Source organism: Parasteatoda tepidariorum, chromosome 9, assembly GCF_043381705.1.
Source record: "Parasteatoda tepidariorum isolate YZ-2023 chromosome 9, CAS_Ptep_4.0, whole genome shotgun sequence".
NCBI lineage: Eukaryota > Metazoa > Arthropoda > Arachnida > Araneae > Theridiidae > Parasteatoda > Parasteatoda tepidariorum.
This window is the reverse complement of record NC_092212.1, coordinates 72,976,485-72,995,067: the sequence shown is the minus strand read 5'-3', so window position 1 is coordinate 72,995,067 and position 18,583 is coordinate 72,976,485. Positions and strand designations below refer to the sequence as shown.

Sequence of the window (18,583 nt, the reverse complement as noted above, 5' to 3'; positions counted from 1 at the left end):
AATATCGTGTTTTGTATTTTTGCATTTTTAAAATCGCGATTTTATTATCAAACATCGATTTTCGTATTTACCTGATTTAAAAGTTGAACGTTGCGATTCTTATTCAGGCCATTTAAATATTGAACATTGCGATTCTTATTTACGAGATTTAAAAAACCAATTTCGCGATTTGTATTTACGAGCTTTTAAAACCCTATGTAGCTACCCGAGCTTAAAATCCAATGCCGTGATTCGTTTTTGCGGTTGTTATATCGCGGATTTTAAAATTATGCATCTTGATCTAAAAATTACGCATCATGATTCGCATTTTTTAAATTCGATGTAGAGATTTATATGCACGTGTTTTAAAAGCCTCATATCGGGATTTATAATCACATGGATTACAAGTTATATGTATATATATATATATAAATATTCTTGGATTTCCTCTTTTTTACTTTCTGACTACTCTCATCCCTGATTACTACCACATTTAGTTGATAAGTTTAAAGATGTAAGAAATGATCTTAATAACTTAAAATTCTAGTAAACACAAAGCTTTCTGTTTCAAAGTTTACATTATAAATATTTTTGACAGTAATTCCCTTTGCTTTCAATAATCAAAAATGTTTTCACTGAATATAAAAATAATATGACATCTTAAAACACTAAACAAATTTTAAAAAAATAACAGTTTACTACAATCCATGAGCGGTTTGATGTTTTTGCTTTTACTCATTTCGTAGAATAAATATGTTTTGGCCATTCATGTTTTTTTTCCTTTTTTTTCTGATTTTATATTGTTTTATTTTTAACAATTCCTTTCCTTACATTTTGATGTTTCATAAATATAAACTAGTTTCTAAAAGATTTATAAAATAAAAAAAATTAAAAAAGCTACATATCCAAATGTTACTATACCTAACAAGTCTCCTGCTTTTTAACGAAGTCTCCTGTTTTTTAATGAAGACTCCTGTATTTTGCGACTATCTCATGTTTGTCCGTATATTCTCAAATTTATCCGTATTTGTTGAAGAGATTTAAAAAAGAAAAAAAATTTGTCAATAAAAAAGCTAAAATACTGATGTCTGAAATATTTATCTTATTCCTCAACAGTTGCTATTGCCAGTACTAATGTTGAGTGTTAATAGCTTAAGTAATTATAAGTAATGGTTTAAAAAAATCTTCTTTAGATTAAGATATATATAAATATATATAATTATATATATATATTTATCTCACCACCTTTGCACTCTGCACCATCAACAGTTACCATTCTAAATAATATAAAAAATGTATACCTTAATAACTGTAGTAACCACATTATTTTAAGAATTTTAAAAATTGTTTAGAAGTGCTGTATATGTAATGTATTTTACAGGATTCAGTGCTTATATTGGCTCAACATCATTTTAAAGTTCTCGGAGTTTAAAGGGCTAACTATAATTTATAAGCAGGGCAGTTTTTTTTATCTAGAAACAAAACAAATAATAGTAATCTCATAGTTAGAAAATACAAAAGCTTTTCAATTTCTTTTTACTCATCAAAAAAACTCATGGTTACAAAATATTTTATATATATCTGAAGAGGCATACGCTACGTAGTTAATAAAGCCACTTAAGTCATGGATATTTTATTCAAAAAAGAAGAAAATTAAAGATTTTGACTATTTTTTTTTTAGTTCTTCCTTTGCCTACGTTTTAATTATGCAATAATTTGAAGAGCTCTCAAATACCCGTTAAAAATATTCACGCGATAGCAAACTCATTAATGTATTTTGATTGAAAATGCTTAGTTTCGAAACCAATTCAATTTAGATAATATTCATCCAGCACGTATCAGACTACTATATATGCACAGGGATCTCAAACAGCTCCGCTTTCTGCGTAAGCTTCAATAAATTGGTAGCGAATAGTTAAGTGTGTAAAATTAGGATAATTACGCCCATTCTGTAAAACTATCACCACGAGGTAATTGCTAAAAAGTTGCGTTTTATACTTTGAATTCTCGATGTAGTGGTGGAAAAATTACTTCTTAACTTCAAAAAAAAATAAAGCTGAAAATTACTTACATTTCGATACCACTAGAAATTTTTTTTTATATAGCGAAGCAAGTTGGCATCTCTGCATACAGTAAGTTTCCTAATGTTTTGGTGATCAAGAAAAAACTTAAGTATCAGCTTTTAATATATTTTATAGCACACGTTTGGCTATAACTCTTAAAATTTTGACGAATTTTGACGAACCTTTTGAATTCGTCAACAAATCTGAAAAATATCTTAGTTCAAAAATATGAGAACTCATATTTTGTATGCTCTCACTGCTTCAATCTACCAAAATATAGACAATTCCACCGAGATTCTCTACTAAATACCATCTCCAGATGGTATTATAATACTTGTAAAAATTATTAAATATTTTTCCCCATGAAAAAGTTTTTACTGAGATACGTCTGCTCTTTATTTTCTTCTTTACTCCCTGATCGTCGCTAGTTTTTAAAACTGATGCCAGTATCATACCTGCCAACTTTTGAGTGCTTCAATCAAACTTTTTCCCAGTTGTAACGAAGCAACTATGGAAAAGGTATTATAGACAAAACTTAATTCAACTTTCACCTTCAAATAATACATAGAGAAGAACAGCTGGTCCATTTTACGCAGGTTTAAAATACAGTGGCAACTTTAAAATATGGGGATAGTATAAAGTATATCAAATATAATTTGTTAATACAGGAATTGAGCATGAATGCAGGGTTGCACCGGGCGACTAAAATTGCAAAAACTGGTGACTAATTAAATCCAAACTTTTACAGGGTTCCAGCGAGCCTTGTAAATTTTAAAAAGTGGTAACGAAAATTAATCACATTTCGAAACTTTAATTTCTGTGTAACCACCTCTAAAAATTGTTTTTCAGGACCGCGGGAACCCTGTTTTAGTGAAACAGATTAAAATTAGCTACTTTTTTTTTAGAAAAGTTTTTGTTTTATTTTCTATTGAAAGGGAATGCAAATACTTGCTTGATATCTGTGTAATCTCGGTGTTTGGCGTGATGACCGATTCGTCTTCACTAGTTTGAAATGTAAGTAAGAGTCATCATTAAAGCAGAGATGCCAACTGCTCCGGACACGCCAAAATAATTAAAAAAACGGTAAATAATTAAAAAGCAAATTTTGCAAATATATGACTATTATTGCTTGCTTTTAAAAAGGGATTGCATGACATTAGTACTATAAAGTGGTGAATCATATAAACCAAAGAATTATTAAGAAATAGTGGTGGATAAAAATCCACTAAATAGAATTTATTAAACCAAGAATTACAATTGATAAACTGCCACTCTAAAATATATATTTGCTGTCCGGAGCAAGTTGGCATCTCTGTTAAAGTGATATGCTTCTAGGGAATGCTCATACTCATATGTGTTGGTTATCTTAGCATCAGCCCCGCTAGGGGCTCCAACTAATTCATCTGAGTGGTTCTAGGGAATGCAAATAATGTTCTTGCTTTAAATATGTATTGCTCGAAATCTATGTAATGGTGGTAGTTAAGACGGAGATAATAAATAACCACTATACATAACGAGTGCACTATCATACCTGCCAACTTTTACGCATTTGGCGTAAAATTTTATTTTTATATTTAAAGTGGTAGTAAAAAGTATGCTTTCTATATGTTCCTTGCATTTGTAAGCTTAATTTTATAATTTTTTTGACCACCACTATTTTTAAAATAATTAAGCACATATATTAATATGTAATACTGTTGTGATAGTCCGCATAAGCCTTCTCAAAATACATCGCATGTGTCTGCCTAAAATCGTAATTTAAATTCCATTCTATTACCACTTAGGAAAATCATCCTCGAAAGGATTAAAAGTTGGCAGGTATGCACTATAAATAACTATAATAACGAGATAATAAATAAACACTAATTAAAGAGATAATAAATAAACATAACGGAATTTTCCTCCCGCATTTTACAAAACTTTTCGCCAGTGGCAACCCTGCTAATGCTTGATATTTCGCTATTGCCACGGGTTGCCACGGGCTACTAAAAATGCAAAAGGTGGTGACTAATAGAATTCAATCTTTCACGGGGTTCCCACGGACTGGAATTTTTTTAAGTGGCAGCAAAAGTTACCTAAATCTAGATGTTTTAAGCCACCAATGAATATTTGATTTATAGGAAATAAGTATGGGTGCAAAAATATACCTCATAATCATTTCGTGATTCGCAAATAAAAGATAAGTTTTAGCATTTCTCAGTAGTTTTGGAAAATCTTATCTCCCACTATTTACTTTTTCCAGGTCTTAATACCTCGTTTTAATAAAATATATCAAAATTAGAAGGTTTTTCCAAGCATATTGTTTCAGTTAACTTTTAACAATTTACTGCTGAAACTGAGTTTAAAGATTGTTTTTGTTTCAAATGAGAGTAATTTGAAATATAAGTCATACGATCGAACAATGAAAGAGATAATGAATAAACAAAAATAAATTGAGTTTCTACCACTTTTTATATTTTTTGTCCCCTGTGGCATCCTTACTACCACACTTAAGGTCTGGTTTCTTAGGACAAGTGCCTTATCTGAGCGTCAGCGGGACGTCAACTTCCCGCTGACGCCAACAAAATACTGGTTTGTTAGCTCATGACCTGGTTTCTTAGAACTAGCGCCTTATCTGGGCGTCAGCGGAAAGTTGACGTAGAGCTGACGCCAAAAAAATACTTTTTTGTTAGCTCAGCCTGAGCAGTCGGTCCAACGGACGCATTATCTCTCATCGCGCATGCGTTAATAACGTAAACAAATATTTATTTTGAATTTGTATTGATTTTGTTATTGTCGACCAGTGTTTTAGAGTACAAATAATGATTCTGTCCAGGAAAAAACACATTATGGCTGAGCTAAATGAAGAGTGCTATGTTTAATGAAGAAGCTATGTTTAATGTCAAAATCAAAATCTTGACTGATTTCAATGTGCAGTTGGATGTTGTCCGCCATTGCTTCTGTGGTTAACGTCACGTTGTAATCCAACTGCAGTTCAGTTGGACGGCAATTGTAGTTCAAGATGAGCGTTCGATGACGTATACTTTCAAACTCACAAATGGACCAATCAGAGGTTAGCGCTGATTTCCAGCTGACGGCGTCCTGTCCTAAGAAACCAGGCCTTAAGTACAAAAATAAGATCTTCCGGAATATCCGAATGTTAGTTGGTAAATTAACAGAATTATGAACTTGAAAGGGAGTAAAAATTGGTAAGAAAATCACTTCATCTAACTTGCATTGCGGAAGAAATGTATATAACTACCAATATTCTTTAACAGTTATGACATACATGAAAGACTGTTGAGTGCTCGATACAACGTATAACAGCGCTGAATTGTTTATACTTAAGAATTATTTCATATTCCTTCCAAAAACCAGCTAGAAATTGTTTAACATAATTTCCCTTGCTGAGGTCAAAACTTAAGACATAAAATTTTCCTTCAAACTTGATCAATTCTGAGAATACTTCAACTTTTTACACTTTGCGTACTAACGTAAACACTAAATAATTTTATACAAATTTCTTTTTTTTTCAAAATGCAATTTTTTAAAATTCACAAAATAATGTGGTTAATAAGTATTAATATATAAAAATTTTAAGTTTTAGAGTAATCACTTTCAATGAGAAACGGAGGTGACATCGGAGTGAAAAAGGTAGGCACGCTCATTGTCAGCCGAGTACACATGGAGTTTTCTTATTTTAACAACCATTTTCGGGTTTTAAATTTTACAATACGTTCATTTTAATAATTATTGTGTTATTGTCATGGTAAAACATCATATTTTCAGTAATATTGTACATATAACATCATATTTTCGTCACATCATATCGAAAAAATAGTATTTTCGTCGCTTGATATCGCGTGATCGGCAACGAGCGTGTTAAAATATCACATTTATTAGCAATGTAATTTAAATATAATTTATTTGAATATTCAATTTAAGTTTAAAAGCATTTCAATACATTTTTGGAAAATTATCTTGATAAAATAAAACTAGTTCTCGCAAGCTACAAATAGGTTTTCAAAGCGACGACAGATAAAAATTTTTAAAAAAATTGCTCGAGTAAAGAAACGAGAATTACTTCTTTCTGTATTATAATTATTTTTCTTTTAAAATGCTTAGAAACAAATCAAAAAGATAATTATATTTAAATGAAAATTTACTGCAGTCCTAGAAGCTTAAAAAAGAAAATTGCTCTATTCTTCATCCAAAGTGGCCCCTGCGGGTTTAAGCGAAGAATAATTTTAGAAAAAGTGAAAAGTTTTTCATTACCTTAAAATGAAAAAAAAAGTATAATTTTTTATAGGCTCCTGAGAATGAATAGGAACTTTAAAAAAATTAAAATTACTTTTTTTTTTGTAATTTGTCTTCTTCCAAAGTCCGAAGAAAGGGGCTAATTGGGTGGAAGCGATAATCATCAATCGACATCCCCACTTCATCAAGATTTAATGGGAATACTTAAAGATGTGAATTTATTAGATTTCTTTTGTAATTTCGTTGACTAAATGAATGCAAAATTAGTTTTTGAGAGAGCAATTAATCACACTGTCTAGAAAATAAAAGAGATTTTTCATTTATTTAATTCCTTAATTTGTTTTAATCTCAGAAAGGTTTGCCAAAAAAAAAACGTAAATCATTTGATTTTTTTGATTAAAGAATTAAAAACATTTTATTTAACAGTGCTCATAAACGATTGGAAAAAAATTAAAAAATGGTAGACGAATTAAAATGGAAAAAAAAGTATGTTATTATATATTAAGTATTTATTTAGTTAATTAATATTTTCCTAGCTAATAAAGTAGTTGGACTTTTTTCTTTTTTTATGTTAGCAACATTTATGTTTAAAAGCATAAATATTTACTTTAAAATGTCAAAACAATAAGCGGAGCTTAATCCTGACGGCATCCAGGGAAAACTAGAATTATGAAAAAATAATTTTAGCATACGTAAAGATATGTTAGGTTTATTTCCACAGGGACCTATTTCAAAGTAAAACAGTTTCGTGATGATTGCAGGGACAGGCGACTAAAATTAATAAAAGTGGTGTTATAAATAGTTAATAAATAACAAAATTCTAATATAAGAGACTGAAATTATCAACTTATTCTAGCCTTGTTATTAGTATTTGTTTTTTTTTTTTTTAAATTCGTTTTTTTTAGTTTAGTTTTTAGTTTCTATTATTATCAATAGTTCATTGTTTATTAGTTTTTTTCGTAAGTAAATGCAATGGAAGATTTATAAATTATGAATAATATTTTTGAACAAGAATAATTTGCAATGTAAATCACGGTGACAGTCATTATTGAATAATTAAGCAAATAAATAAGAGTTACTAATATTTTTATGTTATTCCTCTTCTGTAATTATTTTTCTCAATTTATTCTTCAATTCGACGAGCTCTTTAATATTCACATCCTGTCTTACATTCTATTTTTAGTTCAAGTATGCATTATAATTAACATTTTGACGTTTTCCCCTATGCTAACTCGTGAGAAATACTTTTTCCCCCAATCTATTTAATAGACCAATTATAATTACAAAGATTTCCTTTATTCACTAAAATGAAATATTTTACGGATTCACTTTGGAATATTTTCCCTTACTTTTATTGAGAAGCATAACGAATTTGCTTCACTCGAATGTTATGTTCATGAATATGTCTCAATAAATATCATTTACACTCCTCAAAAGTGAAATTGCAACACCAAGAAATAATGCACGTAGCGTCATGCAAATTTCAGGAGCGATAGTAGTGAGATGGATATGCAAATGATTAAAAAAACAGACTATTAAAATCATTACAAAGCAATTTATTCAATATCTAATGTGGCCACCTCGGGCAGCTATGCAGGCCTCAATCCGGCGAGGCACGCTATCAATGACTCCATTGATGGCTGTCTGAGGTAACCTTTGCCAAGCCACATCCACTGCTGTGCGCAGATCATCGATGGTTTGCGCCATTGGTCCTCTGTTCATGCCACGTCCAATGAGATCCCATAGGTGTTCTATGGGATTCAGATCTGGAGAGGCTGAAGGCCAGGGAAGGATGTCAAATCCAGTCAGACTGTTAAGAGTTCGCCGTGCGACATGCGGCCTGGCATTGTCTTGCTGGAATACCGTGTTGGGTGCGCCCTGCAACAAGGGCAGAACAACGGGATACACAACTTGTGTGACGTAGCGGTCCGCTGTCAAACTGCCGTGAATGTGTACCAGGGGCGTTCTGCGATCAAACATTATGCCACCCCAAACCATGATGCCCGGTGTAGGACCGTTGTGACGCTCGGCGTAATGGGCTGGTTCGTAGCGTTCTCCGGGTCGCCGCCATACCCGTCGACGGCCGTCATTTCTCCACAGACAGAAACGAGATTCATCCGTGAACAATACCCGATGCCATTGGATGGTCCAGGTACGATGACGATGACACCACGCCAGGCGTCTAGCCCTGTGTAAAGCGGTCAACGGTACCCCTGTTGCTGGTACCCGTGCACGTAACTGTACTTCATGCAATCTGTTGCGTATGGTTTGGGTGGACACAGATCCACCTGCTCCTGAAGGCAACCGGCTTCGGATGGCACGTGCCGTGGAGAAAGGGTCTCGAATAGTCAACTGGCGAATACGCCGGTCTGTGCGCTCTGACGTGCACCTGTGCGCACCACTTCCTCTTCGGCGTGCACGTAGACCTTCCTGAATCCATCGTGTGACACAACGTTGGATGGTACTCACGTTGTGCCCAACACGAGTTGCTATTGCGCGCAGCGACAAACCAAGTTCATGGAGTTCGATAATACGGTCACGTTCCCCGGTCGTTAACTGATGGTATTGAGCTCGCCGACGTCTCAGAGGCATTTTCTACGCTTTTTCGAAAGTCGCAAATGCTACGCAAAACCTCAGATGCCGTTTATGAGAAGGGAAAGTTGCTGGCCTTTATAGTCCGAATATGCGTACCACGTGATCAGATGCGTGCGCAAATTTACCATCTCACTACTATCGCTCCTGAAATTTGCATGGCGCTACGTGCATTATTTCTTGGTGTTACAATTTCACTTTTGAGGAGTGTACATATAGTCTGGCGCCGGAAATATGGTTATTTCCACCTCTCGGTGTCATTCTAATATATATATATGAACAAGGCGCCCGCACTTTTTATGTTATAAAAGTATGATAGACAGAATCATTTTCTTTCCGCGAAATAAAATTCAATAATAAAACAGTTGTACAGGGTACCAAAAAAATGGATAATTCTGAATAACTTTTGATCTAATGAACAATTCCTCACGTTCTAGGACTCAGTCTTAAAGGTTCGAGGGGTTGACCTGAAATATGCTCATTAATTAGTGCAGATTATATTTCATGTTACGACTCAGTCGTAAAACGTACTTTCTCTGAATAAACAAACCGTTTTATCGACGGATTCAAATTTCTGACCCACAAAGAATAGGGGGTAGCCGCAATCTGGGAAATGTGGTCCCCATAGTTTGGTTAGAAGAACGATCCAAAATTTGGGCCCCTTAAAGTTGATTTTACTTTTTCGTATTTCGCCATATTTTTTTTAAGCGAATTGAAAGCTTATCGCGCAAAATTATAACAATCATTTACCCAAAGTTCATTCCGCGCGAAAAATAAATTTCAGTAAATATTTATTATTTTTTAATATTTTATTTAATAATAATTGAAAAAAGTTTGAAATGTAAGGTATAGTTCGTTCACCAGGATCAACCCTTAATGAGCGCCAAACGCAAGCAGTGAATTATTTTTCAACCACTTACTTCGCTTTATCATCTGCTATTATACCTTTTATTACTCTAGCTATTTTAATATATTTTAAACTTAATTACTGCTGTTTTCCCAGTAAAATGTATCAAAAAGGACAAACTTTTCACTCAAAACAAGGAAATATCATCAAACTTTTGAAATATTTAATGTTAAAAAAATGCACATAAAGATCACGAAATAAATATTTTTTTCTTTCAATCGCCAAATAACAGCCTTGTGGATTGATTGTTCACATCCTTCTCCCAAAAATAACAAAATAGTATTGTCGGATACCACGTTATCAAGGCGGGGCCAAGTGCCAACTCCTGGTGAACAAACTATATAAAATTTTTTATGGCATTTAAAGTATGAATTTCACATGGCAAAATACAAAATTTGAGTGAAATCGGTCGAATAGTTCCTGAGTAATCGAATTTAAATATACGACTTCTTTGAAATTTGATTTGCATTTTGCCATGTAAAATTACGCACTTTAAAATGAGGGGGAAAAAATTCTGTACCTTGCAATTCAAAATTTTAATGAAACAATAAAAAATAGTAAATATTTACTAAAATGTATTTCCAGAATGCATTTTTGGATAAACTAATTTTATAATTGTGTGAAAAATCTTTTGCAATTCACTTGAAAAGTTACGCAAAAAGTAAACTTAACGTTAAGGGGTCCAAGGTATAAATATCGTCTGCACTAATTAATTAGCATATTTGATCCCACTCCCTCAAACCATTGAGTCCTAAAACGTGAAGATCCGATCATTAAATCAAAAATTACCCATTTTAGTCCGTTTTTTTGTTTTTATTTATTTATTTATTGGCGATTGTACTGCGAAATTTTTTCGAGGAAAAAAATATACGAGGGTTGCTATTTATATTTCTGGCCTTGGCAACAGTAAGTGTTGCTAGGCGACCGCAGACGATTTTAATCGAAAGTTTGATATTTTTAAACATAAATTCAGCAGACGATTTACCATTATAGCTTCATTTGTGTTGTTGACAGTAAATTGAAAAGTTCTTCTCTTTCAAAAAATGGAATTGAATCGTGAACATTTTCGTGCCATTATTTTTCATAACTTTCGACGTGGATTGTCAAGACAAGAGTGCTTCGATGAACTTAATTCTTTATTCAGCGATAAAGCGCCATCCTACAGCACTGTAAAAAATTGGTATAACGAATTTAATCGTGGTCGATGTTCGATCCAGGACGAATCCCGTGCAGGTCGTCCAAAATCCGTTGTTGTGCCAGAAAAGATCGATGCTGTGCGTGAACTGATAAAGCAAGATCGTCATGTGACATACCGTGAGATAGAGGCGTCTTTGGACATTAGTATGACTAGCATCAATAAAATATTGCATGAACATTTGAGCGTAAAAAAAATTTGTTCGCGTTGGATCCCGCATAATCTGACAAACGCTCAAAAAAAGGCTCGTGTCGATTGGTGCAAGGAAATGTTGGAAAAATACGTTCAAGGTACATCAAAGGCTGTGTATAACATCTACACAGGTGACGAATCATGGATCTATGCATATGAGCCGGAAACAAAACAGCAATCAACTGTATGGGTCTTCCAAGACGAGGCAAAACCAACAAAAGTTGTTCGAGGAAGAAGCACATCGAAACAAATGATTGCCTGTTTCTTCGGCATTAACGGTCATGTGGCAACAGTGGCGTTAGAGCAACGCAGGACGGTCAATTCTGAATGGTACACGACCATTTGTTTGCCAGAAGTCATCGGAGAAATTCGAAAAAAGCAGAAGAACAGGCGAATCATTCTTCATCATGACAATGCGAGCTCTCACACATCGACTCAAACAAAGGCATTTCTGACGGAGCGAAAGATCGAACTGATGGGTCATCCGCCGTACAGCCCTGATTTGGCACCCAATGACTTCTTCTTATTCCCACACATCAAAAATAAATTACGTGGACAACGATTTTCGACCCCCGAAGAAGCGGTTGATGCATTCAAAACGCATGTTTTGGAGTTACCTCAATCGGACTGGAAAAAGTGCTTTGAAAATTGGTTCAAACGCATGCAAAAGTGTATTGATCATCATGGAGAATATTTTGAAAAACAATAAAACCAATTTCGATCCTACATATTTGATTTTTCATTATTAGGCCAGAAATATGAATAGCAACCCTCGTATCAATGTTTCAAAAAGACGCTGGACTCAAGTGATTTAAAGAGAAAAATATTGAACTCAGGATTCGTATACTCATGGAAAAAATTATAAAGTTGTATTGATAATGAAATAAAGCTGTATTTTATTATGTTTGTACTATCAGAATACTATAATTGTCCCAACTAAAGAAATCCAGACCAGTACCTATCGGTTATAAGTTTTTAAATGTAAAGTGGAAGGCAGTACTGAAAAGTTTCAGCATTAAAATTATCAATGCGATACCACTTTATAATTTTTCCAGCAGCGTATGAATCCTGTGATTAGTTACATTTACAAATAATCCCGTAAGTCAATAATCATCATATCAATAAAAGCATTAATATCAATAAGTGCTTATAATGATAAATTATTTTTTGTTGTTAGCAAATTTAAACAATTACTGACTGTTATTTAACAGCAATCTATATTATTATTTCCCTAGCGTCGATTTTAATATTTCAATATTGTCAATTTTAATATATTTCTAGAATCGATATTATTATTTCACTATTGTTGATTTTATTATTTCACTACTACTGTTGATTTTATTATTTCACTACTCGTTGATAAAATCTTCACTAAACTGTGCAGATGATATTTAGAATGAGTAAGGTAGATTTTGATATAGTTAATGATAAAAAATAATAGCTTATGTCCGCTATTCGTATTTTTTAATCAGTTTCCTTACAATTTTTTATATTAAAAAAATCAAAACGGATAAAAATGAGAGTCAGTTTATTAGACAAACGATTGGGCAAAAGATTTTAAAAATAAATATGTATTATACAAGGAAAAATTAAAAATAAATATGCATAATATAAAAGAAATTTAATACAAAAAATTGTAAAAAAATTAAAACAAAATACCGAACAAGAGTTCCTTGAGAGCCTAAGATAAGTTTGAAATGTTCTGAAAAATATGTCTTGTTATTAGTAAAAAATACTCATTTAATTTAAAAAGGATTAAAAATAATTAAAACTTGCTTACATTTTTTATCTAGTTTTTTTTCTTCATAAATTTCAAATAACGGATAGTTTGTTATTAAGTGTTGCAACTAAGATTAAATTATTTTTAATGAACTGTATTGTAAAAATAAGTTTAATGATTCGTATAAGTCTAATTAAAAAGCAGCCTTAGTCTAATAATTAAAAGCCATTGAACTTTCGTTTTACTAAATTTATTAAATATTATTTTAAAATGAATCTTGAGCATTTAAAATTAATATCCTCATGCAATAAAAAATTACTCTAATGATGATAAAGGAAACTATCATAAAAAATGAGCAATTTAAGTTCCATAATATTTAAAAAAGGGAATTAAAAAAAGAATACTAATATTTTGTATCTTAACACCCAATATTTAATAACTTGATTAATTAAAACGAAATAAAATAATGCATTTTAAAAAATTGATTCTAAAATACTAAATTGAACAATAGGAAGCATGAAAAACTAAACTAGTTTTAAAGAATTAAAAGAACTCATTACTCATTAGAAAATAATCTTCTTCATGAAAAGATAAAAAAAATAAAGAATCTATAAAAGATTAGAAATTGAACCACTAAATAGCTTTTATCACAGCACAAAAGAATAATTAAAGAATTTTTTTTTAACCTGTCAATGCTTTTTCCGTGAACATTTTAAGTCTTCATTATATATTAATTTACTATTGAATTTTTTTCATCTTTCTCATTGAATATATCTTTTCTTTTCTTTAATTCGTTTTTTTTTCAAGTTTCTTTTTGAATTTTTTTAAACATTTTTTGCCTCATTAACTTTTTTCTTCGGAAAAAGGTATTAAATCGCTTTTATATGATCAAAATATTCTCAGATTTCTTTATAGTGATGATCATTCTCGACGAAAAACCTCTTTTGAAAACTTTAAAAAAAATTTTTAGAATATTTATACTTCCTTTTTTAAAGATAGGACGACCGAAATGTGACTTGGCGAACAAAAGTGTTGTAAATTAGATTCGTAATGGCTAATGATTCCAAGTCTTAATTCGAGTTCTAACTTTCTTAAACTTTTCATTCGCGATAATTGGATTGCTTTCAGGCACGGCGATTAAATATAGTTAAAAGAGAAAGAATCTTTGCAAAGGTAGGCTGCAGAATTGACGTGACTGTTTTGTAAATGGACTGAGTTCAAGTTTTAAAAAAAGTTAAGATACACAAAGTAGCTTTTTCCTATTTAAAGTAAATTGAAGATAAGATTCTAAACGTTTACATCTTCTTCGTTTTTGAATACTAAAAGGAAGAAAAAAATTTAAAAGGACTGTTTTTTAAAGTTACTTAAATATTAATAGGTAAATAAGAAAATAATTTAATCATTTAAATGTGTTTTTGCTTTCATTTGATAAAATCGTTTTAATTAAAGTAATAAAATCCCAGAAAAAGAAAGATGAAAGGGATTTTTGTGTAAAATTATTTTTACATTCCGTTTTTTTTTTAATGAATCTTATTTTATCTTTAAGGTAATTGTGTTTATTTTTATTTGAAGGAATTAAGAACAATTTAAAATTTCCTGGCAAAATGTTTTTCTCTGTATTGATTTTAATTTCAATAATTGAAATTCGCAGAACAAAATGGAAAAAATAAATGCTTAAACAAATTAAGCTAATTAACATTTCGTGATAAAAAAAATAATCGTAAAGCTTTCAATTATTGTAAGGCAGCGGAACTATTTAATTTTTTTTTTAACTTTTCGAGGAATCGTTCAGTTTAGAACTTGGATAAATGTTTAAAGTGGCATTTTTTATAATTTTAGGAGTATAAGGGGCATCTGATATTGCAGCAGCTTATAGTAATTATCTTTTATACATATTTCTAAAATCGATCATAAATGTGTAGTGGCTATCTAAGAAGTAGGAAAAATGAATTTTATTGTTTAATTAAGTTTTTTTTACGATAGTTGCATGTTTTTTTTTTATGACAGTTGTTGAACTCTCGACTCAATTTTGAGTTCATGACTACCAATGTTCAACTCCGTGGCATTGTAATTTTGAACTCAACTCAAAAGACAAGGCAGTTCCAGGATCAGGTAATGGGAGAAATTCGCCTGCGACTTTTTAAAAAAAATAAGAAGCATTTGTGTTAATTGGAGAAGAAAACCACGAAACCTCCCATCTGTAACCTGAAGGTAAGATTCGTCTACCACAGTGTATATTTTAAGTCAGCACTGGGATCGGTGAGAGCAGAGTGTGGAATTCATATCGAAAAGCCATAACTGGGATTCAAACCAGGCCACCTCATTGGGAGGCAAGCACTCTATCCCCTGATCCACTACGACTATGTGGGTTGATAAAAATTATGGAAAGATTTCTATATGTAAAAATTTTTTTATTCATCAGCCAGTGTTTTTGAAGATTTAAAATGGCAAAAATGTTGGCACAATTTGAACGATCGTGCTTAAAAATTTCAGAAATCATATTCTTCTTACTTATGCAAAACTTACATCGACCTAAATGAGAGTAGGTAGTTGAAAACTGACATCATTTTTTAATGACGCCGTAATTGAAAAGAATTCTTGTTGTAAATATCACGATCCTATAGAATAATTTCAAAATTACTTATAATGAAGTTGAAGAGAAGTTACTAACTTTCCTCATAGTGGTCAATCCGAAATTTGGATAGTTAAAAGTGATTTCATTTCCGGTATTAAAGCTAAAAGAAGTTTTAAACCCCCAATGAGGTAACTCAGGTTCGAATCCCAGCGATGGCTGCTCGATACTAATTCTGCAACCGGCTCACACCTGCAGACGTAAAATATCGTCATCGGTTGACGGATCATGGATTAGAGTCCTCTTCCCAGCAGGCTTACCATGGGAGGGTTTTTTGGGGCTCCTCTCGTTCAACGACAGTTAAAAAACAAAATTAAAAAAGCCTTGTATTTACTATTATTTTATTGATATGTCTTTACGGCTTCAGAATCGTGTCCAAAAGCTTAGCTTTTAATTTGTGGTATTTTTAGGGAATATTTTTAGTATAATAAAATTACATTTAGTATAATAAAATAAGTAGTAATAAAATTACAATTAAAATAAGAAAAATTTCCCAAAAACATAGCTACATCACCAATAGTAAGTAGCACAACTATCGGCAAGATTTTACTAGTATGTGTTTGAATTATAGATTTATCATAGTGAATAAAAAAAAAATTTTTTCCATCAAAGACCAAGATTTGATGGAACATTAAAAAATGAAGGTTGGGATAGCTAAGAAAAATCTTTCTCGGCGATCTGAAAGTTTGCGCCTACGTGAAAGTTTTACAGGTCATATGTAGCTATTTTGATTTCTGATTTAGATATCCATTTGAGTAGACTTTCAATTGTTCTAGTTACCGTATCCCACTTGGTGGGCTTTCACTGACTCATCGGATTTCACGTGACTCAAAGAGACAAGACAATAACATGGCTAGGCATATAGTCACTCCAGTACATGGATGGCGCAAGCATTATTATAGATAAACAATGGCAGCAAAGGTGCACGAACGGTTGACCCATCTTCCCCGCAGGCAAATTTCAAGTTTCTGCTAGTTATTAAGTTCAAGTTTCTACTTGTCAGAAGTTTCAAGTTTCCGCCAGTTATTAAGTTCAAGTTTCTACTTGTCAGTAGTTTCAAGTTTCTGCCAGTTATTAAGTTCAAGTTTCTACTTGTCAGTAGTTACAAGTTTCTGCCAGCTATTAAGTTCAAGTTTCTACTTGTCAGTAGTTTCAAGTTTCTGCCAGTTATTAAGTTCAAGTTTCTACTTGTCAGTAGTTTCTAGTTTCTACCAGTTATTTAGTTCAAGTTTCTACTTGTCAGTAGTTTCAAGTTTCTGCCAGTTATTAAGTTCAAGTTTCTACTTGTCAGTAGTTTCCAGTTTCTGCTAGTCAGTAGGTTCAAGTTTCTGCTACTTTAATCAATGTACATTACTGTTTGGAGGTGAGTAATTTTTAAATTGTGTAACGGTCAACCTACGCTTCGTGTAACGGATATCAACAGTAGTATTAAAATGCATCCTGCGTTTTAATACTCACAGTTTTTCTTCTCTTAAACACTTTCAAGTTTTTAACTTTAACTGCAGCGATGTCTTATGGATATTTAACTCAACTCAGCTAGAGCTTTCTTTTTACTCAACTTCCCTTTCGACACTTTCTCCCACCTGACTGCTGAGAAAAAGGAAAAAACGTGGAAAAAGGAAAGACGTAGACGAAACACCAGGTGACTTGATACAGTTGAGAATGCGTTGCATGGTATTAGGGTCAACCATACTGTAGCACCTCAAAGACAAATCATTCGTGATAAATGGGCTTCATGATGAATGAGAAAAGGGCACTAAGTAGCCCAGGTTTTCAGTTGCCGATCCAAATATTAGTTCGGCAGTGAAGGTTTTAACAGCTTGACATGCAAAGACGTCTGGGAGACGTCATTTCTTTCTTACGTCAAAACAATAATTGACGAGTCTCACACGTCTTCAATTCATAAATACCACTTGCTCCGGACAGCAAATAAATATTTTACAGTGGTAATTTATCAATTCTTGGTTTAATAAATTCAATTCAGTAGATTTATATCCACGACTATTTCTGAATAATTCGTAAGCTTATACAATTTACCATTTTATAATAGTTATGACATGCTATATCTTTTAAAAAGCAAGCAAAAATAGTCAAATATTTAAAAAAATTTAGTTTGCAGTTATTTACCGTTTTTTTTAAAGTTATTTGGGTGTGACCGGAGCAGTTGGCATCTCTGTCAACATTCCGTTGCGAGTTGTTGTTCACAGTGCAATCAAAGATCATTTCTATATCAAGAAATTAATAATTCCGCACAGTTCAGAGTTTTGAAATGATGTGTCAAGGGGTTAAAGTAAGCACAACAAAACAATTTCTAATATCCTTAATTGTTGTTTTGCTACCGCCATAAATAATGTGAAGAGTTAGGACGTCCTCCTCTATTGACAAGCTGGCCAAAACCAGGAAAATTTTAAAAAGTGATGATGAAGGTTTCATGAAGTTGTGAGAAACTTTAAAGAGTTTAATTTTCTCCCTTTGATCATAGGAATTATGCAGTGGAATTTTATATCTAGAAATATTTCCATTGTTTAACATTATATTTTGTTGATAGGAATCAGTCAAAAAAATGCTTCCTCAATATTTGTTTGCCAATTCTTAAGATTCTTCGATCTCCTGGCCAAGCCGACAGAAATGCCATTTTGCATTGTGAGGAATTTTTTTTCCTCTGAAAGCAAACTATATTTATTAAAATCTGCTTTTTAGTTTAGTATACATAGCGAAAATTGGTGTTGCTCACGCCTATTTATAAATAATTTAAACATGTACGTGAAGTACAAATTTTCCGATATTCTCCTGCTGAGCATTTTAAGAGATTTCAAAATTAATAAAAAAAATTTCAGTCATTATTACTCTAACACTTTATAATATATTTTACAAAACCCAAAGCAGTAGAAATCTCTAAAATTACTTGTATCATTTTTGAAAAATATTTCAAAACAAAATCCAGGTATTTAAAACACAATCTTAGTTATCGTTTTAAATATAAAAAAATATCTCATCTCCCGAGTCATTGGGGAAAGACTCGGGAGATTATATATATATATATATATATATATATATATAGTCTCTG

At 32.0% G+C, this 18,583-nt stretch overlaps 2 protein-coding genes across 2 annotated transcripts in view; both read left to right on the top strand.

The window, feature by feature from the left end:
• Positions 1-18,583, top strand: part of LOC107446160 (uncharacterized) — a 67,501-nt gene that overhangs the window by 3,586 nt on the left and 45,332 nt on the right. The gene's annotated exons all lie outside the window — the stretch shown is intronic.
• LOC139426449 (histone-lysine N-methyltransferase SETMAR-like) lies at positions 1,246-11,929 on the top strand. Its single transcript, XM_071185360.1, has 2 exons — positions 1,246-1,472; positions 10,636-11,929. The coding sequence occupies exon 2, from the start codon at positions 10,821-10,823 to the stop codon at positions 11,871-11,873; it is 1,053 nt and encodes a 350-aa protein (XP_071041461.1). The 5' UTR covers positions 1,246-1,472; positions 10,636-10,820; the 3' UTR covers positions 11,874-11,929.

Bases quoted from the DNA above. Each gene is read 5' to 3' on its own strand.
- LOC139426449 (XM_071185360.1), top strand. From the start codon at position 10,821: ATGGAATTGAATCGTGAACATTTTCGTGCCATTATTTTTCATAACTTT.